This window comes from Octopus bimaculoides, chromosome 4 (genome assembly GCF_046866305.1).
Source record: "Octopus bimaculoides isolate indiv1 chromosome 4, ASM4686630v1, whole genome shotgun sequence".
In the NCBI taxonomy this organism is placed as follows: domain Eukaryota; kingdom Metazoa; phylum Mollusca; class Cephalopoda; order Octopoda; family Octopodidae; genus Octopus; species Octopus bimaculoides.
Genome location: NC_142931.1, coordinates 135,910,573 through 135,934,572, shown reverse-complemented (window position 1 = coordinate 135,934,572; position 24,000 = coordinate 135,910,573). Strand labels below are relative to the sequence as shown.

Sequence of the window (24,000 nt, the reverse complement as noted above, 5' to 3'; positions counted from 1 at the left end):
TATATATATATATATATATATATATATATATATATATATACTATAGTATATATATATATATATATATATATATATATATATATATATATATATACTAATATTTAAAGGCTAATTCTAGCAACTTAAGACGCCGTTTTGTAATTTTATTGAAAGTTGTTTGAGTGTCGCGTATATAACAAGATTTGGGGAGCTTAATCTCAATGTGTGCCACCTGTAGATAAGAGAATGCAACTCGGAGAAGGAACTTGCTTTGGCAGTAAAGTTAACATAAAATCTTGATCTCCAGAGGGAATATGAAACCCATGTATGCTTTATTTCTGTGTCTTTTGTCTTTTTTAATCGTCTAATCAAGACGAAAAGCAGTACTCCTAGTCCTTTATTAGACGGAGGCGGAAAACTTAGCCCGAATGCTTGGGTTCTGCTAAAGGTACTCAAGATGTCAGGAGGTATTAAACTTGGTGACACGATTAAGTCTCTCACCCAAGTAGAAAACGGTGGGATTTGAACTCACGTAAAATATCGGAATAAATGCTGCAAAGCATCTCGCTCTCTAAAATAGTACTTTATTATCGACAATAAAAGATGAAGTTGTCCTCAGCAAGATTTGAACTCAGAATATCGGCACAAATATCGATAAGCATTGTATACGACACTTTAACGAATGCCAATCCACCGTATATGTTCACTATTTTTGGTAGTTTTTGGTTGCTATAGTATTTATACATTATCGTACATCTCACTAAATACTTCTGCCTTTTAAATCGTTTTTTCAAGTCTTCCGTTTTTTCTCTGCTATTTTTCAGGATGTTTGTAAAAACCAAGTAAACAGTTACAGAAAAAGTTGCATAAAAAAACAGTTACAGATAATCGGCGAAGTAAACAGTTACAAGTGAAATTCGGATGAGCGTTGTGCTTCATTACTCGATTACATATGTAAGTTCTTGTTATATTTGATTTACTCTTTAGTCGAAACAGCGAATAAGCTATGTACCAGAGCACACAACATGTGCCAGCATACTTGCATTCTTGTTTCTCACATACAAAGCTTTATTCAACATTAATACAAGAAAATAAAAATCAATAACATTATTATATCTTAAGCATTAGACATGAAAGAAACTATCTATATAAATATTGGGTGATTGGTGTCAAAGATATCGATCTTTTGGGAATAGGTGGCAAAATTGTTGATTTTCGTAAAAATGAAAATGATTAGAGTTACATGCTTATGATGAAATTAATTTCAAAATAAATTAATGAAATTGCTAATTTTCGTAAAAACTGATTAAAGTTGATTTTATGTTGGAATGAATTGGTATGAAATGGAAAATAATGTTAGTGCATAAATCTAGTTAATATTGAATTATTGCGTTCGAATAAGGCCATACATGCGTGTAGAAACGGTTACGGTGGAAACGAGGTGGTAGTAAATTCTTCAATGCATTTTATTGCAGAATTCTGCTGTTTTTTTTTTTTTTTTCATTCCAATTATCCTTACCACTAATAATTCTTTCTACTACAGGCACAAGGCCTGAAATTTGGAGGAGAGGAAACTAGTCGCTTACATCAACCCCAATGTTCAACTGATATTTATCTCATTGATCTCAAAATGATAAAAGGCAAAGTCGACCTCGGCAGCATTTGAACTCAACGTAAAGCAAGAAGAAATGCCATGAAGCATTTTGTCAGACGTGCTAACGGTTCTGCCAGTTCGCCGCCTTCCTTACAACTAATAAGGAGTTCTAAATGTTTGTCGAAAGTTACAAATTTAGAGGGAATGGACATGGTCAGTCGTTTCGATTTCCAGTATATCTCTTGTAGCTATTTTAGTAATTCGCCCAGACGAGCGAAATAAGGAATATTTTTGTGGTTGCTTTGACTTTGTTAGAAATAGCAGCCAAATCTTCCCCAAATCGGCCTTCGCACAGTCTTTTAAAAATTTCAAGACTGATTACGTCATTCTGGTTGCATCATGTCTGAAACATCAAAAAAGAAAAAATGAAAAGATCTGATTATCACAGATGAATGCCTTAAATCGTAGATCTCTGGTCAGGGTTAACCGGAGCTAAACATCAACAGCAGCAACAACCAATCCAGTCAGATGAAAAACAGAGTCAGCGCTACAGGAACTGAACTCAGTATGTAGAATGGCGTCACCATGGAGTACTGCATTCATTGGTTCATTGAGTTTCTTTATATATAAAACACATATAATAAGTCTGAAATAATTGTGTTTAGTTTCATTATACTATCTCAAATGATAATTTAAATGTATTGCTTTAAATACGTTATATAGATTAAACAAAATGAATGAGAGAACACAACACGATAAGTAGCCGCCTGTTTTGCCTGCATAGCTAATTCTATATCGGTTTAGTATATATGATAAAATTTTATAGCTGTAGTCGATTGTTTTCATTTCTATAGATCATATGAGATAATCAATAATTCAAAATGTCCTATCGATGGTGCGACATCAATATAAAGTCATTTTTTAATTTAGTTTACTTATGTGATTAAAAAACGTTCGCTTCGCAACTACGTGTTTTGGGCTTGATTTCCCTGAGTGTTGCCCTGCAAAAGCAGATTCTATAATAGCCTTTGGTCAACCAGAACCTTGTGAGTGAACTTTGGTGGACGTAAATTGTATGGAAACCCATCGAAGACACTATTTATGTTTTTCTGCCCGGCTGTTTGGCTTAATTCGTTGCCCGGTTTAAAACCAGCACGTAAAACCTTGGGTGCATTCAATGAAGTTCACGCTGTTGCAAGCATTCAAACCAGACTCCCGTTCTGAGAATACTTTCCACGCATCAATCTCAGAGATCCTGATTCTGATCTAGGACACTGCTCTTCCTTCTCCAACTAAACTATAAAAAAAAACATGCAGTTCTGAAGCCAAAAAATAAATCATCTTGAATATGTCAAATTCAAGCCATAAAGCTACATTCTAATTAAATTACTAATCTATTCCATGCGTTCAACAATTCTGTGACTCTTACAAAAAAAATAATCTTGTTACAGAATTTTGTATTGTAGGTCAACGAAAACATAACAAAGCGTTCATTTTACTAGCTTCTACTAATTAAGATACATGGTTATTATAATTTGGTTAGTATGACTGATAATAACATGGTTGTTACATTTGGTTATTTTAACTGATCATAACTGGTTATAACAGTGTTATCATGCTTGATTATTAAAAGGTGGCGAGCTGGTAGAAACGTTAGCACGCCTGGCGAATTACTTAGCGGTATTTCGTCTGTCTTTACGTTCTGAATTCAAATTCCGTCGACTTTGCCTTTCATCTTTTCGGGGTCGATAAATTAAGTACCAGTTGCGTACTGGGGTCGACCTAATCGACTAGCACCTTACCTGAAAATTCCAGGTCTTGTAGAAAGGATTATATTCCACATTTATAATGTAATGATGTTGTGTCTGTACTAAATATTTACTTCTTTGGACTAGGCAGATACACAGTCGTGACAGTATCCTCCTCAATATATTACTGGTCTAATTTTATTTGAAACATAAAAAGCAGTGTCGGCTATAATATCTGCTGAACCCAGAGCATAGAGTGACATAAATAAAAACTAACAAATTTTTACTCGTTTTTTCACAACTCAATAAACTTCAATAAAACAAATATGAGTTATTTATTATTTTTCTTCTATTTTCAGAGATCCTGGCTTTGACAAATAAAAACTTTTGGAAGTCTACAGACCCATTTTTTCGGTTAAAAGAGTTCCACTAGGACCATGTGACGCAGCTAATTTTCTTGGGAGATTTATTCTAAACTTGTTTTGTGGATTAAAAAAAAAACAGATTTCTTATATTATCATTATTATAATTATAATTGTTACTATTAAGATTAAAACAAAAATTTTTTTAAAAAGAATTATCAAAAGCATGTTTGGATATTTTACTAATCAGCTTGGAATCGTCTACAATTGTATAAGATATAATCTGTGATAGGCTACCGTAATAAACTCGGGGAAGCCAAATTGTTTTTGTCTCTGTGTTCTACCCAAAATTTCATCATTCCATTCCTAACACTTTTGTTCTCCCAGTTCAAAATGGGACCCCATCCTATATGGATGTTACTTTCGCTCAGTGCCATCACATTATGCGTGGCTTTTGATCTTCAGGGATCGAAACCTTCATACGCTAAGTTCACCAAATGGGAGCCTTGTGACAATGGCACTCTGACTTTTGAATTCAAGACAGACCGCGGAGATGCATTATTAATGTATACAGACGGTGGAGAGGACTATGACTTCATGGAGCTAAAACTTGTTGACGGCACTTTGAAGTTGCGTTTCGACTTAGGAGGTGGTGCCATGATTATGTCTGTAGGTCAACGATTGAACAACATGCAGTGGCACACTGTAGAAATTCAAAGAGCTAAAGCGCAAACCAATTTAGTCGTTAACAACATAGCTGAAACGATGGAGACGAAACCTTATGATATCGTAAGAGAGGAAGAAAACAAAGAGAGTTTTGTGTTTATAGGGGGTATGCCAATGGAATATGGAGCAAAACTGGATAGACTGGCTTTACCATCAGTGATATTTGAACCCCAGTTCCGAGGATCGATACAGAATGTATTATACAGTAATTGTGGAGGGCCAATGGAAGCACCCATAAGATTAGAAGAAAGTGGCATACGAGGTACGGAGAAAGACCTTTGTTTAGAGAATGATCCTTGTCTCAACGGCGGTACCTGCCTTACAACGGATAAACGTGTTGTCTGTGAATGTACAGGGACCAGTTACATTGGTGACTTTTGTCAAATCGGTAAGTTATACGCTATATGATATTTATAACGATTTTTTGACAAATGGATGCTTTTCAGAAATTATATTTGAAGTGATTAATTTTACACACACACATACAAATATACATATATTTGTGTGTGTCTGTGTGTTTGTGTGTGCGCGCACGCCTGCATGTGTCTCTTTATTGTAACGCTGGGATTACACTCTACTACTACTTATAGTTTCGCAATGTATCTACACACAAACGTACATACATACATACATACATACATACATATGCGCTCGCAATACGTATACACGCATTCCCATTTTATGCACACATTCAAATATTTTTGTAATTTGTAAAAGCAGAGGAAAGGGTCAGAATCCATGACGTATTTAGGTCCTCCGAGACTGGCAAGATTGGTGACTTTAATGTTTCGTCTCAACTTGTAACAATTCAACACCAGCCAAAAGGATATGAGGGAGGAGGAAATTCCTGAGAGACGGTCAGCTCACTCGGAAGGATTGAACATAATGATTAAGGCTGGGAAAATGAGTGCTGGAAGTAACAAAAGTCACAAGAGTTGGAAAGCTGAGTGGGTCGGGGTTGACTGAGTGGTGACCGTTTCCAGGAACAGAAGCCATTAGAGTATCGATAGAATAGACAGAGAGAGGCGAGAGTTCGCTTGTAGGTCAAAGGTAGGAGTGTTTGTTCGTGATGTAATGCTCTTCAACGGAATGGGTCTCCGGTTAATGTCCAAGCACGCAGATGTGGGCAACAGCAACACCGTTGTAAGTGTGGGCGCAGAAATCCATTTAGGATTTTACTAGAACCTTGTAAAGTGTCAACAGCTGTAAGGGGCTAAAATATCTTCTATCCCAAATCAGTAGAGCTAGTTATTGGGATGTGGTCATAAGAATGTGCTTTCCCATGAGAGATCCTCGGTAATAAGCAGGTACATGCGCACGCCTAAAATATACACACATACAAATGTGCGAGCATGGATATATATGTTTTATTACACGCATTTATATATGTATACATCGACGTACATGCACACACACGTGTGTGTTGAAGAGAGATAGATAAATTGATAGACATACGGACAAAGAGACAATTATACGTGTGGACATATGTCTGTAACTGTCTATCAAAATCGAACATATATATGAAAACGATATTTTAGATTTAAAATTTAAGAGAAATAAACGATAAAAGCTTGTGTTGTCGCAATGCTTCAAATCGACTTCAAACACCTTTCATAAATTCAAGCTATATATTATGTTTGTTTCCTTATTCGATTGCATTTGTCTCCTCCGAAAAATATATGCCATTGATTTGACGACTCCTCTTAATGGTGGGGGGTGGGATTTTTTTACGTGCTGCAGTTTATTGAAGCGACCAAGATATGTGTCAAATCGTTTATATTCATAATGTTCTTTCGTCTCTCTCTTTCCCTCCATCTATGTAGCTCTAACTTTGCTTTTTGAAAGGATGTTTCCGATCGAAAATTCAAAGGGAAAAAAACAATAAAACATAATTTTATTAAATTGCATTGTTTCACTTTCAAATGCGTTTATGTGTGTGCAAATCTTTGTATGCGTCACATCCTGATATAATACTGTACACATGTTTACTGTGGCTACACTTCGCATTTTCTTTCATTCTTGGCGCACACACAGACTCATACATAAATGCATGGATAAATACATGGATACGAAGGGTTCTTTCATAGAGCTCAGAAAACTGAAGGACTGTTGCAATAAGTGTGTGAATCTGAGAGGGTAATATGTTGAATAAAATTATAATTAATTGATTCTCCTGTATTTTCTTTTATCCCAAACCAGGAACTTTTCGGTGCCCCTTCGTTACATATGCATATATATTCATGTACTGTTTTTATTTTCCCCTCTCTACATATGTATATTTGTCTTATATATATATTTTTATAATTATTTTTGAGTTGGCCTATTTACCATCCAATGGCTTATCACTTATATTTTATGTTATAAATATCGTACTCTGCTTATCATAATATTAACTATGCGATCGGCAAGACTAATAAGTCGTAGTTATTTCAGATGTATAAAAACTTGCGATTTAGTTCCTATTTTTGTACTCCGTACATTTTTTAGTTTAAAAGCTCAAACGCACATAAGTGTGTATGCATGGGTAAGTGTATGTGTGTGCGTGTGCTTACTTATATACATATATGCACACGTCTCAAAGTGACGTGATATGCATGTTGACTAATAATACATTGTGCATTTTGTTTGAGTGCATGTATATGTGCGTGTCTTACGTGTGTACGCGAATGCATACATATAATCATGCACTTAAGCCTCTGTGTGTGTGTGTGTATATGTGTGTGTGTTATAAATTTACTCAGAAGAAAGGAAGAAATTGTTCCCTAGTTTGTTTGTTTATTTATATACAGGTAGAGAAAGTCTAAATTTTGTCAGGAAATGAATTGAACTTAAATGAAGTGAAATATTTACGTCATTACATTTAAGATTTTTGTAGCGTTTGAGAAGGCTTCTGCCTCTACTAAAGGGAGAAGTCTAATTTCCTTTATATACTCTTTCTTTACTCATTTACTCTTTTACCTGTTTCAGTCACCCGACTGTGGTCATGCTGGAGCACCGCCTTTAATCGAGCAAATCGACCCCCAGGACTTAGTCTTTGAAAGTCTAGTACTTATTCAATCGGTCCCTTTTGCCGAACTGCTAAGTTACAGGAACGTAGACACACCAGCGATGTTGGGGGGACAAACACAAACACACAAACACACACACACACACACACACACATATATATATATATATATATATATATATATATATATATATATATATATATATATATATATATATATATATACGACGGGCTTCTTTCAGTTTCCGTCACAATCCACTCACAAGGCTTTGGTCGGCCCGAGGCTATAGTAGAAGACGCTTGCCCAAGGTGCCACGCAGTGGGACTGAACCCGGAACCGTGTGGTTGTTAAGCAAGCTACTTACCACACAGCCACTACGACGCCTGTTATATACAGAAAAGTAAATTCATATGAAGGCTGTGATGGTGTGACGCGAATTAAATAGAGCGATGCAGTCACGTGACATTTTAAGGCTAACTATGATAGCGTTGTATCATGTTCTCTCTGATGCCCGGTCATCAGTGAACACCAATACGCAGGCAGTAGAACGAGCACGACGGTTGACACCGCTGTCATAGTTAACCTTAAAATGTCAAGTGAGTGTTTTGCGCTATTCAATTCGCGCCGTTCCATCCCATTCCGCATATAAACCTACTCCCTCCATTTAGTAAAGGCTCAAGCACTCCTAAGCGTGATACAAATTCTTAAAATTAAAAACGAATATTTTATTTTATTTTACCTCGTTTTGCTTCATTTCATTCCATCTCGAAAAATTTGAAAACTTTCTATAGCTGTATATCAACAAACTAAGGAACAATTCCTTCATTTCTTTTAAGCAGTCTTATTATTAATTCTAATCTATACAATCAAAACCGTTTTATTCCTATACGTGTGTGAGTTTTTAGTTGTCCAATTTTTCATGAGTCAGAAAACAGCATGCACTCACAAATTAGATAATAGAGAAGGTTTATTATTATTTATATAATATCAAATACTCATAAAAGCTAACTTAATATCAAATGGTTTAATGCAGAAAAATGCATAGCTGTACATCCAAGGACTGAAACGAGTGAAAGTTTAAACGTGCGTGTGTGTGTGTGTGTGTGTGTGTGTGTGTGTGTGTGTGTGTGTGTATGTGTGTGTGTGTGTGTGTGTGTGTGTGTGTGTGTGTGTGTGTGTGTGTGTGTGTGTGTGTGTTCAAGAGGTATATTTCATTTGCTCAAGAAGATAATTATGATGGATTTTATAATCATAGATGTCTTAGTAAGTTATAAAATTAATGTGTTAATCGTCAAACACTTATTTCTCCTCAATTTTAAGGAAACCCTTATTCTTGTAAACATTTTAAAGAAGTAATTAAATGTTCTTGTAATATTATGGTCCTGTAAATTCCAAAATTTTTAATATCAATTATCTAGGGTGTATAATTAAAAGCATATTCTTAAAATAGTTTTTTTTCAAAAAATTCTTCAACTAATTCCTCTTAATAATCGATGGAATAGCTTTAGTTTATATTTTACAAAAATTGCTGTCATTTATAAACAAAAACTGTCTTGAGACAGTAACAACTACCTATTAGAAGGAGAGCATAATTTTTAGTTTGAGATTATAACAGAAATTAGATTTAAAACTGGTCTCAGTACTCGGTATGTTAGTGGCATACTTGGTACTGGTTGTTGAAGCAATATTTTTGTAAAAGTTGTTAAAATGTAATTATGTTCTACGATGCGAATCTTTCAGTTAGTATTTTCTTTTTTGAATTGTCTAAACGGAAAATTATGAAGTCATTATAATTTAGAGAAATAAAACAGAAAGGGTTTATGATATTTTCATGATAATAATTTTGTTGAAAATGTGGTTTTCTTCATTGTGAAAGAAAAAATAGAGTTATTAGTTCGCGACGTTGTTTATTCAGTTTCAACATGACATAATTGAAAAATTCTTTTAAACGAAAATAAAAATAGTTTAAAAGGTTGTATAAATTTTTGTAGTCAAATATTATTTCTTTAAATCACGAAACTACTGTCATTTCTTTAGTTTATAATCTCCATTAACTTTTATGTCGAGAAGACACACATTCCATAAACATGAATGACCATATAACTGGCAGAAGGGGATATGCTACAACTGCTAGGAAATGATGTACTGAACTGGTAACCTATTTTATAGGAAAACTGAGAAAGCAGTTCGTATCTCAATTTACATTTACTTCACCTACTCATAGCATTAAAGGATTTAATTCTGTAGAATCAATGAATCAATATATAAACCATTAGTTTATCGAAAATACGCTCAACTATTTTATTAAGGAAAATAACCTTACAATTATTTCTTTAGTTCCTGAGTTTAGGAAATTGATCAATTTGTGAATATGCTTGAGAGAGGGAGAGAGATACAGAGAGAAAGATAATGAGAGAGAGAGAGAGAGAGAGGGAGAGAGGGAGAGAGAGAGAGAGAGAGAGAGAGAGAGAGAGAAAGAGAGAAAGAGACATAGAGTCCAACTAACCTGGTCCATTCCTTCAATCTTGCTTTGATCTGTGTCAAATTCAAGAATCATTACAAATTTCTACTACCTTCTCTCAACCACTTGTCAATGTGTGTAAGCTTTCAATAATTTTTACACTAATTTTCTTTTATTTCCGTAATAGTATCCTAGTAAATGTGTAGAAACCTATCAATTATTTCGTAGGTTAATTTTCTTTTATTTCTATAATAGTGTTCCGGTAAGTTGGAAGTAGTTATTCTTCCATCTACGGAATTGGAAATTGCATTTATTTGAGGAAAGGACACTCTTCAGATGTTAAGTTGTAGAGAAAATTGCCAAAGTGAACATGTAATTTTCAAAGCTATCTTTTCATCTTTATAATCAGAAAAAGAGAGAAAATATCGAATTAAAGAATTTAACGGATCACTTTCTACGTTCAAGAGTCAGAGTTAATGTATTTGTGAGTTTCGTTAAAACAAATTATGCGTGGTGTAGTTACAAATTCTGCGGGGAAAGCTCTGAAGCGTGAAGAAAACAATTGAGAGGGTTTTTTGTTTTTTTTTATTTTGTTACTCGGAAGACTAACTCGAAATAAGTAGATTATGATCTTTTATTACTGAGTCATGAGTAAAATATTCAACTGTTACGGTGCATAGCAATGGAATTTCGCATATCATAATCATAGAATCGGAAACTGGGAGTTGTCACTTCTATAACTGGGTTTCCATTCATACTTGAAGCTATTTTATCATATTTATATCACTAATGCTTTTGAGATAAGCATAATAGTCAGTAATCGTATCTCTAACTCACCAGCGTCAACAGAATTGATCATTCATTGACTTTGAAGGGTTAAACATTTGACTATTTCACAATTAACACATGATATACATAAAAGAATGATTGATTGATTAATGCCACTAATAGCCTATTTGTACAGCATAGATACAGTGTACAATAAAGCAGAGAGATAGAGTGATAGTGTTGACAGAATAATGGAACTATGATATTAATTACCAAGAATATAAAACCTTGGAAGTAATAGCCACGGATGTGGAATGGTTCTACAAATGACAGAATATACGTATAGAACCATGTAGTAAGTACATAATATATGGAACTATGGTAGTTGTGTCTGAATGTATAAAATCATGGTAGTGAATTCAATATAAATCACCGGAGTCCGAAGGAACTAGTGATAGTCTACGTCTGCAGAAATCAATATAGTTCAGAGAATAGAACACGTTTGTATGTCGTATAGAAAAGAGAATAATTCGATAAGGACTAGTATGTTGGAAAGTTGTATATAAAAATGAAGAGTATAAGAAAGGTGAAAGGGAAGATGACCAGACAGAAAGAATGGTGGTAGGTCAAAGAGCAGAGCAATGATGAGAAATAGCGACTGGAAGTAAAAGAGAAGTGTTACAATGTTAGTAAATGTCGAATGCATAAAACCATGATAATAAAGGCCGGATATGAAGAACCATAGTAGTTGTGAGCGAATGAAATATATCATCTCCCGTTGTGCTACGTTATTTTAGATATATTTTCTTAAAATGCGTATAAATTGAATGCGTTTATTCAGACGGTTGTTACCAAATAACAATATATTTTAACTGAGACGCATAAAAAAACATCAAAATTAGTAATAGACTGCTAATTCTATCATTGTTTTCAAGTATAGCGGCAAAGCATTTCAACAACCAAAGGCCGAGACAATAAAAATAGAAAAAGGAAGAAAAAAAATGCCATTAGTTGCTAATGTATATGAAAATAATGACTTGTTTGTTTCCTCTTTGTAAACATTTGATTTCCATGTGCAATAGTGGCCCTTTGAAATAGGATTTAGCAATTATCTATCGATTGATGTTTGTAAAAGAAGAAAAATAAGGAAGGGGGCTCCTGTAAACTAATAATTATTCATGACAAAATCGTTTTATCCTTGACATACAATATGTACTTATATGCAAAATTTCAATACCTTGAAGTAAACGCATTACACGTATCGATAAGCACGCTTTTACACACACACACACACACACACACACACACACACACTCCGACGCAAACGCGTGTGAGCGTACATGAGTGTGTGCGAGAGGATGTATCTGTGTAAGTAAGCGAAGCTATATATATATATATATATGTATATATATATATATATATACACATTTATATACACACATTTATATATGATCGTTTCGTTACAAATTTCAGTTCGTTTCGATCATGTTGGCAAGATTGTAAAACTTATATCACAGTTTGTAATAAAATGTTTAAATAGACAAATAAATATTCTTTGTGATTTAATATATTTAGCCATTTATTTGTGGTTAATAGTGATGTCCATAGCGCTTTAAGTATGTCGTCTTCACGTATCGTTTGCACAAGGCGCATTGATGACGCTTCACTGAAAGTCTTCCCGATAAAGCACGAGTTCTCCAACTGCATTGCCCCTCTTGTCCAATAGCTCATGATATTATCCAACCATTGCGTTCTTTGCCTACCTCTACATTCTAATCTTCCTTTCATAATAATATTTTCCAGGCTTCCGCTTCTTCGAATATGGCCATAATAGATCAGCTTTTGTTTATTCATAAAATTCAGGAGTTTTAATCTCTCCCCTACCTGTTGTAGCACTCATTCATTTATTCGATGGTCCTTGTAAGAGACTCGTAACATTCTCCTAAACAACCACATCTCAAACGAAACGCATTGATTATGTTCTCTCCAAATTTGTTTAGAATTCATGCTTCGCAACCATAAATTCAAATTGGCTAAATGGTCACTCGCACTTGTCTTGTTTTTAACTTATCACTTTCTTTCTCCAACAAGATCTTTTGAAATCTTATTTATACAACTGTTCTGTGCATCTCTTTGCGAGCAATCTAAATCCGTAGATAGAGTTTTTATTTTGTTTTGTTTTTTTTTAATATCTATTATTGATCAATGTTTAGATGTCGTTTCTGAAACATGTTTACTGGGAAACTCCACTTCAACCCTAAGGCTAATACTTTTTTATCCTGAATGTATAACTGTCCTGTTTAGATTGATGTCTGATATTCAGTGGGGATAACTTCAGTATGACAATGAAATATATATATATATTCTTTTTACTTCTTGGCCTTTACTTCCGTTAATAATAAAGTCATTCAATGTCTCTTTTGATGTAGTTAAGTATCTGAATACATATGGTTCCGATTTCTTCAAGCATCTGCTTTAAAATTCTAAATGTTAGTATAGAGAAATATACTATAGATATTCAGTATGTTGAATGAATAGCGCTACGAATACACAATCCTCGTATGCATTGTAATATTCTTTTTTACAAAGTTGTTTTTATATATTTTCCTAAAAGCACCATTGTAGGATATATTTCTTATGAATATCAAAGTGACATGGTTGTTCGACCTAAAAAAAATAGCAGCTAAATTTCCCATAAATTATCCCTTACAGTCTTAAAAATGGAAAGGACACATTGAATAATATAGGTCCTAGATGCTTGCTTTGTGCGTGGAAAAAGACAGGCAAGTCATGACTGCAATGCTTCTCCTCATAGGCTTGTTCAAGGCTAGACTGGAACTTAACCACATTTCACAACGTTCGATACATGAAACAGCAGAGACGCTTAGTTTCTTTGGCTTCCTCCAGCCTTCAGCTGGTTCATCTTCCATATCACTCCACCTGACAGGAAATTTCCAATCCATGGGTTGGCCGATAATCTATCAATTCTGTTTCAGTTATTCACAATATTAATCACTAAATGATATCATTTTAGAAATAATACATTTCTAAATCTCTTAGAGAGACTTAAGCAGTACTGATGCGATAAAGTAGTTGTATACTGCCAACTTAACGTGACAGTCCCACAAACATAAGGACACAGGAAATGTGTCAAGGACGACAGGAAGCGGTCCAGCTTCCTAGGGCTAAATAGCAGTAGTATATTCCCTTATTGGGACTGTCACGTTAAGTCGGCAGTATACAATATCATTTTAGTTATTCCAGAAAATACAGAAGACAATTCCGGGTATGTTTCGGTCGTATTACACTTCTTCAGTGAAACATAGTCTTCAGTCTACTTGCCCAGATAGTGATGAGAGAATTACTAAGCAGATATAAAGTATAGAACACTTGCTGGGGTAAATTTAGCATATCTTAGAGAAATTAGACAGTCTACGGCTAATTTGATATGTGGATAGGTAGCTTTATACTTTAATATTAATAACTGATAATGCTACCTATTAGCGTATATCGAAAGATCTACATATGGTTTATTGATATAAATAATAAAAGAATATGTTAAAAATAAATTAATAATATTTCAAATAAGTACACAGCAATCGATTTCCTTCCGGCTAACTAAATATACTATAGATATATTTTATCACCATCACCATCAGCAATGTAAATATTGGAATTTATATTACGTCACAAGCAGCATTGATTTCTGATTTCTATCAGTCCTTTTTCATCAATATTAAATACTTGCTATTTATTCTAATTTTATTTTCGCGTTCCAAAATCTATAGCCTCCATAATACCATGAGCTTATGAGATCTTTATTCTAATCTTTGGCGTTCAAGAGTGCTGAGTGTTGATTATGACAAAATTATATAAATTATGCATGTATTAATGTATGCAGTGAGAGAGACTGGGGTGGCAGATGCGTACGTTTACTTAATGCCCAATACGTATGACTACAAAAATTCGACAAAGTTAATTTAAACTTAGGATTTTATAGTATTTGCTAACTATTGCTAACTACACTACATTGAAGAAATTATATACATACATCCATAGCAAATTCTACCCACAGCTTGTATATATGTATATATATATATATATATATATATATATATATATATATATATAGACCTTGCTTTGAATTCCATGTGAAGGCATCACATGGTCGTAAGCTATGTACATCTAACTACCAGATTCACGCAAAAAATATTTTCAATATAAATGAGTATTTATCCATATAATTAGTATTTCACAGATGTAACCCATGCATATGTAAATGTAACTGTGTGGTTGTGTGACCGCTCGTGTATATGTGTGTGTGTGTAGTTGTGTAAGCGCATGGGTTTGTTTATGTAATTGCCTTATAGAAACAGTTTCATTCACATCTTTAACAAATACAAATATTCACCAAACTTGATATCTTTATTGTGTTCTGTTATCTGAGTCCCCCACTGAATACACTATCACAATCACCACAACTAACTCAACCACTATTACTAAATCACTGGAAGGTATATCTTTCTCTCGACCAAATATGTACATTACTGTCTGAATACATTTATGGCTAACAAAATTTACACATGTATGCATGTTCCTGCTCGTTCGATGAAACAAAACAATAAACGAGGTACATGAAAGTAGATTTAAGCATCCAAATGCGGTAATTAATTGTACTGTGTACAGTTTAAACTTGCAAGCAAATGATCGACAGTTGATAGCTTGTTACAACATCAAAGAGACATACGGACAGACATATATATTCAATGACTATAACTTATCCTTTAATGTAACTCAAGCACACGCTGTGACAAGCAGACTCATAGATACACAAATACTCACACACAAATAAATTTTCTTATCTTCTCATGTTCTACGGCAAAACCTTTAGTCCCAGTTTTGAAACACTTCTTTTATGAATGCAAGTCTAATTAGTACGAACCAAACAATATATCAATTATTAGCACAACAAATATTCCAGCAGGGACTCTACTCGCTTTCTCACTTTCATTTTAGCATCCTCCATTTTCATATTTTTCTGTCATATTTTTTTCCTTTCAACTCTATAACCAAATTGCTATCCGTTACTAATTATCTTTTCTTCGAGAAGAAATGAAGTGTTACAATCATAGATGTCCTATTGCTTTTTACCGATTTTCCCAGTACATATGGTATTCAGATGCAGGTAATTGATTTTATGCGTGACTGGTACTGTTCATGATTTCTAGAACTAAAAGAATGATTGTATTTGCTGGGTTGTCATTATAGTTACGTTACGTAACTAGTGTACCTCTTAGTTCTGTCCACAATTGGCTTGTATGAAGTAGTGTTGCTTGTTACTAATGTTCTTTCTAGTAGTACTAATTGTGAAGTTCCTTATTTATTTGGCATCTTACCATAACGAATTCATTTTCGTTATTCTATTAGCTGATAAAACAATAGCAACAAGCTTTGTTACAATCCATACTTCTTTTTCTTTTGTTTTACTATATGTACTTGTCTATGTTGACAATCCCTAAACAATGGGAGAAAAGTTATTGTCAGTTTGGAGAAAATATTGTTCAAACATTCCACCGTCTACTCAATTTTCTATTTGGTCGAATTTTCCATTAATTAACTCTTCGGTTGTGTTAAGACTTGCGGTTTCTATTGCTTCTAATAGAAAGATAGCATTTAGGATGGGTTGCCGTAGCGTAATTAACAGGTGACTAGTTGGATGTTGCTTGTTATAGAATGGAATTTACTATTGTTAAATATTGGTCGATTGAGACCAATAACAGTAGAATTTAGTCGCACCAGGATATCAACACAATCCTAACAACAGCAAAACATATTTCTCACTGAGATACTCTCATCTATAAACCAGCACTACTGTTCCAGTTACTCTATATATTCCAGCTTCTGGACATCAGAAGCTGAAACAAACTTCCAGTTACTCTGCCTTTAAATTTGTCTTCATTATTCCTTTAAGTTCGTCTGCTATCCTTAACAATTTCCAAACTCCAGCAGCAGTTGAACTACTATCTCTGGTTTTCTTTCATTCCAATTCTCTTTGAAGTTGCATCCTTGATGAATTTAATATTCACGGTTTAATCTTGGCAATTGTATTCTTCTCACATTGACACTGTTGGGATAGGGATGAATTATTTCTTATTCTCAACTATCTGCTCCAGTTATAGTCATCCCCCAACTCAGTAACACACCGACACTTCACACAATCTGACCTCTTGAGAAAAACACTTCATTTCACGTTTCTCCACTACATTGTATCTATGCTTGGCGTTGAGTAACATGCGCCTATTGTGGTCAGCTGAAGACCGAATGGTGGCTTTGTAGTCTCGTTGCGTCTTCATCACTCGGACCCATCGAACAACTTTCGTCTTCTCGTGTCTTAGAGCATGGCTCTAGCAATTCATTGACTCTGGCAATGCATTCCTCATGCTTTGTATTGAATTACGCCAATCTCATTGCGAATACGTCGGTTGTGATTTCTTTCTTCGGTGCCTCATCTAAATGTTTAACTAAATCTCCATCCATTCTAGTTTTCTCTATCGCTATAGACTTACTAAACCTTATCGATTCTACTCTAATCGCCATTTTCAGAATAAAGTATCCTTTGTTCTTGGTAAATGCTCCCATCAAACCCCATTTAACTAATTCGCTAATTCGCTCTCTGAAAGCTTGACAAACTGGGAGTGAGACGTTCAGCCTCCAGTAATTGAGTTCTGCCTACGAAGCCTATCTAGGCTGACTGTACAAATCACATATTTGTGTTATGTGTAGTCGACGATTTTAAATTGTTAACAGCCAATGCTGTTTACAAGTCTTTTAAGCGGTGTATATAACTTTGGTATGTAAATCATCTCCAAATTCGCCCCGAAGGGTCGAAGACCTCATTGCATGAGCAATGCTACTGTGGATTTTGAGATGCGGTAATAAGTTATTTTCTTTTTTAATCACAATTCAATAAGAAACTGAAGTATGGATGCACTATCCTTTGTTGTGCTGTTCTGCCACGGAGATATTTTCCGCCAGGTATTTTTTGTCTGTAGTGTATCTGTTTGATAGAGCAACAGCGAAAGAAGGGAAGCTTGAAATGCTTTCCCAATTTTCACACTTTCATTCGCTTGACCAAACGTTGCTGCTACTGAGATTTGTGTTGTTTGAATTATCCAAAACGATAGCATTTTCTGTCAGAAATTCATTATTTTCTTTCTTGTGAAATAAATACATTCTGCTGAGTAATTGATTTTGCTTTCTTTCTGTTTTTCTGTTTACTGTATGTAAGAACGTGTTTATTTTCGCTCGAATTTTATTTTAGAAGGGGCGCTTTTAGACACTGTAAATATTGTGTTTGTTTGCAAGTAATCGAAAAAAAATTTTTTCCCACAAATTAAACAGTGGAAAAGTTTTGTAAACAATTAGATTCCAACAGTTCCTTTAAGAAATACCGCATTTAAGAATATGCTTTTACGTACTTTCACTTCAAAATCCACCATATTGGAAGAACGAAATGAAAACACGTCTGACTATTTCAAAACACGCCAACAACATCTGTTTCTAATTTAGGTACAAGATCACCAATTTTGGGGGAGGTTAATCGATTATATCGACCAAATTAATTGTTTCTAATTCAGAATTAAGCTTTCTTTCTGTTTTTTTTCTGTTTACTGCGAATTTGAGGAGGAGAGTTAGCCGTTACCATGGGGCCTAGTAATTCATGGATACTTTATTTTTCATTGATCCCAGATGAATGAAAGATAAATTTTACCTCAGCGGGATTTGAAATTAGAATGTAAAGATCCTTATTTGTCCTACGCTCTAACGATTCCACCAGGTCACCGATCATTCAACTAGTTAGACAATTTTCAACTAATCAACTGATTGATCGTCAGAGTCCTTTCGTTGCTGTCTTATCGATGATGTTTCCTCTTAATAAAATGACTCTTCCAATCTACAAAAATATTAACTTCAACCCACAATTTCACATCAAGGATCTAGCAAAACAAATACAAAATCGATTTTATATATATATATATATATATATATATATATATATATATATATATATATATATATATCGGCCGAAACTGCAAAGACTATCTGGTACTCGACTGAAGATTGAAAGCTCTGAATGATCCGTCTTTGTTTTTTCCTGTCCTTTTTCGCATCGTCTAACTGTCCGAATGTGTTTTTTTTTTTGTCGCCTGTTACGTTCTTGTTACATTTTTTGTTTTGTTGTTTTATATATATATATATATATAAGAATGATCCTTCTATTCCACCAAACATTCTTCTTCTTCTTCTATATGTGTTTGTGTGTGCTTGTATGCCTCTGCATATGAATGTATGCGCACACATACATTCATTCATATGTGTATGTATAATGAATTCTTATTTTATTTGATCGGTTAACCTAGAATTGAATATTCATAAATATATGTTAATACAAACAGTATTGGTGTATGAGAGAATAAAAATGCAAGCATTCGATGGGCCTCAATCCCACACCTCTCATCTCTCTCTCTCTCTCTCTCTCTCTCTCTCTCTCTCTCTCTCTCTCTCTCTCTCTCTATCTATCTATCTATCTATCTATCTATATATCTCTCTATCTATCTCTCTATCTATCTCTCTATCTATCTATCTATCTATCTATATTATCTCAAAGCTTCAGTCTAAGGTTTACTATACTATATGACTTCAACAAAAATAACCTCCCTTCCTAAGAACATTTAATTATAAAAGTATAATAGGATTTTTTAAGCACCAAATGGGTATGAGAGTCCACCTGAACAAAATAAGAATCAAAGGAGTCCTTAGGCAAAATATGATTGAGAAACACTGATTTAAAACAACAGACAAATGTTCATAAATGCACTTTAAATATTTTCCATTTCACTCTCTCCTACTGCTGAACTAATGATTTATGACGATGAAAAAGAACATAAAAATAAACATTCCATGAATGCCTTTTAAACTGTGAACTATTTTCACTCTATATGAATTCTCTAGCTTCGTAAAATGTTTAATCTAGCGTAATTTGTTTGCCTTGCATTATACTGTACTGACGATTGCAAACAAAGATGACAGCGCTACACGATGGCCGCCAATAACTGAAAAATATTATGTCCAAAAAGAAAATATCAAATATTCCGTGCGCCTTGTTTATTCTTTGATTTAAAATTGAAACTTCCAATCCGCTTTCGTTTAATCTAGAAGGTTGTCTCCCCTACGATAGCTGATCACTGCGATAAACTTTAATACGTTTCATAGAAATCAACATTTTCGTCGAACACCGACACTGAGATTGTTTCACTGGAACTACTTGAAACTTCGTTCATTGCCGCTTCTTATAGGCCTTGTGTTTCTTTCGCTTTTTCTTTCTTTCTTTTCTTTTTTGCGTGATGAGCTTACAGACAATATAGATCCGTTGTATTCATGTTGATTCACTTTGATTTCTTGACATCGGTCATCGATCTATCAACGTCAGTCATTTTCAGGTTGCATTGCAACAGTGTGTGTATTATTGTCATCATCCTACGCATTTTGTCTTTATTCTTTCTCTTCGTGAGGGTTTTTGGTGTTTCAGATCTATAGAAATTTATTTTCTGCCGTGTGAATTAAATCATGTTTTAAACGTGTTATTACTAAGAGGGAATTCAGAGGATGGGACATAACATAATTTACAAATGAGTAATTACTCACACTCATCGCATGCCTTTCTTCATCGAGTCACAATTTTTGCGCAGTCGGGTTGTTGTGAGAAAGACCGATGTTGCATCGTTTTATTCGAATGTAAGATCAGGCTGGCTGCATATATTACAACAAAAGTAAGCTCGAGAACGTTTAATAACAGATATTATTAATAGAAGACTAGGCATGTACGCATATATAAATTATCAAGCCCTTACTGGTTACAAGAATAGTATGTAGGAATTTATTTAACTACATTTTTTCGGTCATTTGTTATCTGGAAGGTGAAAGACAAACATATGAGTCCGGCGTTGAAGTTGTTTTCTTAGTTTGTTGTGCAAGAGGGAAGATCTGTCTGCTTGAATGCCAACACCGTTTTAGTATGATTTATGCGCCAAATTGCTTAACTAGAGAAGAAGGGCATGAATCTCAAGAACATTCGAGATGTTGTTCACATTATAATTTCAAGTTGATGGGTCGATTTTTAAGTTGTTCACGCGAGACTCATATGACCTGACTGTGGCTTACTTGTGATCATGAATTGATACTTTCGTGTTTGGGGTTTGAATCTACGCACTTTGTTCATCAAGTTCCAATTGCCAATAAAGTACACAACAGATCAATTTAAAAAAAAAAAAACTTGGTGCCTTTGCTGTTGTAATCATGGTTTTCATATTCGGTATTTGATACGTAAACGTCTCTCTCCAATTATTTAGGTGTACTTTATAACTTGCACATATATGCAAGCCTCCATCCTTTTTTACATGCCCTTAATACGAGCGATGCATTCTTTAAATACTTACATATAAGCATAGAGATTATTATTTTCTTCTGCTGTAATGTATTAATTTCCTTTTTCCTTTGTATAAGCGCTGGACGTGCAGGACAGACTTCATCTTCAGCTGAAGGACTTAAAGCAACTGATGCTTTGAATTTACGAATTAGCTTTAGACTTGCATCTAAATTAAAGCAAATAGAAAATATCAATATGAAGTAGACCACATCTAATCAACCTAAAGACATGGGACCTTTTAGCAACTACAAATTGATGAGAGTGAGAAATACTGTTATGACTGAGACCAGTCTATTTTGATGATAACCTGCAATTCTGGATCAAGATGAAATTATAAATGGTGATCCTCGAAAGACTGCAATAATTTCTTGTAAGATAGAATTCGTAGCGCTAGATTCTATTTGCCTATCGACATGCTTCCCGTTTACTTGTTAACTTAACACCGTTTCAACATTGCAAACATTCTTCGGAAAGACAAATAATAGCCACAGTAACAGATAGCTACTGTTATTCCAACCCTTGTGATGCTAATAGATTTTTTCAAAGTCAAACTACCCATATGCTCTTATAGAAAAGGGAGATAAACATGTAAACAAACCGTAGGTATTCTTTCTACTATAGGCACAAGGCCTAATTTTTTGTGGGGCGAGACCTAATTGATTATATAGATCCCAGTACTCAACTGGTACTTATTTTTATCGATCCTGAAAGGGGTGAAAGGCAAAGTCGACCTTGGCGGAATTTGAACTCAGAACGTAAAGACAGACAAAATGGTGCCAAGCATTGCCTAGCTTACTAACGATTCTTCCTAGTCTCCACCACAAGAAACTCTAGGCTTATATCACAACTAACAACATTACTCAACTTCCATATCTCTCTCGCTCTCTCTCTCTCTCTCTCTTTATGAATCTGATCCGACAGAGGGGACTTCAAAATGTAGCCAACTTAAAAAATAATTTAAAACCGCATTAACAATAATTTTTTTTTTCTTACTTTTCCAAGCTATCATTAAAGAACAAACCATTTTTTGACAGGAGAAAGAAAAAACATTTCCATGTTAAATTTTATACATAATATTGATGGAAATTAATGAAAGGAAAGGATAACACTGAAAAGGCGTATCGGGTAATGAGTATCCGCATGTATACAGTTGTTAGAGCTCTAAAAGAAAATCTAGGATATCCTTGCAGTGCATGAAACATTTCAACGTGAGTAGCCCGTGTAGGTGGAGGCGCAATGGCCCAGTGGTTTGGGTAGCGGACTCGCGGTCATAGGATCGCGGTTTCGATTCCCAGACCGGGCGTTGTGAGTGTTTATTGAGCGAAAACACCTAAAGCTCTACGAGGCTCCGGCAGGGGATGGTGGCGAACCCTGCTGTACTCTTTTACCACAACTTTCTCTCACTCTGTTTCCGTTGTACCTGTAATTCAAAAGGCCAGCCTTGTCACACTCTGTCATGCTGAATATCCCCGAGAACTACGTTAAGGGTACACGTGTCTGTGGAGTGCTCAGTCACTTGCACGTTAATTTCACGAGCAGGATGTTCCGTTGATCGGATCAACTGGAACCCTCGACGTCGTAACCGACGGAGTGCCAACAACAACAGCCCGAGTAGATAATAAAGCATGAAGAAAGCATCAACCTACATCGCAGAAACGGATTTTTAGGTAAGGTGAATAATAATTTCACTGCACCCCCAACTACATTACTATGAATAAAAATTTTATGGAAGTTCTACTCTTCAATCCTTGAGAAGAAATGAATAACGTTAAAACACAAAATCAAGACGTCGATAAAAAAAAAAAAATTTGTTATCGGAAAAAAAAAAATAACTTCAATGAGTTAGCATTAGCTAAAAATTTGACTTTTAACTCACAAGTCATATGGCAGAGGATAAAGGAAACCAATATTTTCGTTGAAAGAACTCCTTCTCAGAAGGACCCTAAATCATTTGAGGTTGTGATCTGTAATGAAAAATGAGATTTCAGTCAGAATGCGTCACGGTGGTTAAATACAGTCATGAGAAAAAAAATTCGAATCAAAAACAACCGTAAAATTTATACGATCAAATTTGAAATTTTCGCTAAAGTTTGTGGAAGCTATAAAATAGCAAAACACCAACAAGAGATCAACAGTTAAATACTGACACAAAATGTTAATGAAATTACATCGTGGAAGACTTGTTGTAAACCATCTAAACACACAAAAAGATTTAAATTAATTTCTTGGGTTGTCAAACTTATCGTTGTCCATTTACGACTTTGACAGTGGACAGTGCTGCATTGAAGTGGATCGGTCGGTCGCAGATGTACGACCAGATATGGGTGTACATAGAGACATTGACATAGTTGTGTACATGGGAACAGGTAGGGCAGCGTATATACAGCGATTGGACAAAATAATGGAAACATCTTAAAATTTAAAACAAATTTATTTTAATATGGGGTAGGACCGCCTTTGGCAATAATTACAGCTTGAATTCTACGGAGTATGGACTCGTACAAAATTTGAATTGTTTGCAAAGGAATTTTTGTCCATTCTTCAGCTAAAACAGTTTCCAGTTCTTGCAACATTTGTTTTTGAAAGTAGTGGCCTTCTGATTGCAGCCCTCCCGTGAAATCTGGCTTTGTGCAGCTCCCGGCGAACAGTTTTTGCGGAAACTGGGTTCTCGAGGTGGTCATTAAGCTCTGCAGTAATTTGGCGAGCTGTACTTTTGTGATCCTTTCTAACAATTCGCGTAGGAGTCCGACGGTCCTTATCTGAAAGCTTTAGTTTTCTTCCGGAGTTTTGTTTCGACGAGGAGGTTTCTTCCTTCTTTCTCAAAGACTGTCATTACTTTCGAGACAACTTCTTGATACACCAAACATT

General features: G+C 34.7%; 1 protein-coding gene across 25 annotated transcripts in view; it reads left to right on the top strand.

The window, feature by feature from the left end:
- Nucleotides 1-24,000, top strand: part of LOC106880165 (neurexin 1) — a 358,761-nt gene that overhangs the window by 100,993 nt on the left and 233,768 nt on the right. For all 25 annotated transcript variants that reach the window (XM_089351552.1, XM_089351543.1, XM_089351541.1 and 22 more), the window contains exons 2-3: nucleotides 804-933; nucleotides 3,681-4,797. In XM_089351552.1, coding sequence (XP_089207678.1) covers nucleotides 4,077-4,797 — 721 coding nt within the window. In that variant the 5' untranslated portion in view covers nucleotides 804-933; nucleotides 3,681-4,076. The remainder of the gene's footprint in view (nucleotides 1-803; nucleotides 934-3,680; nucleotides 4,798-24,000) is intronic.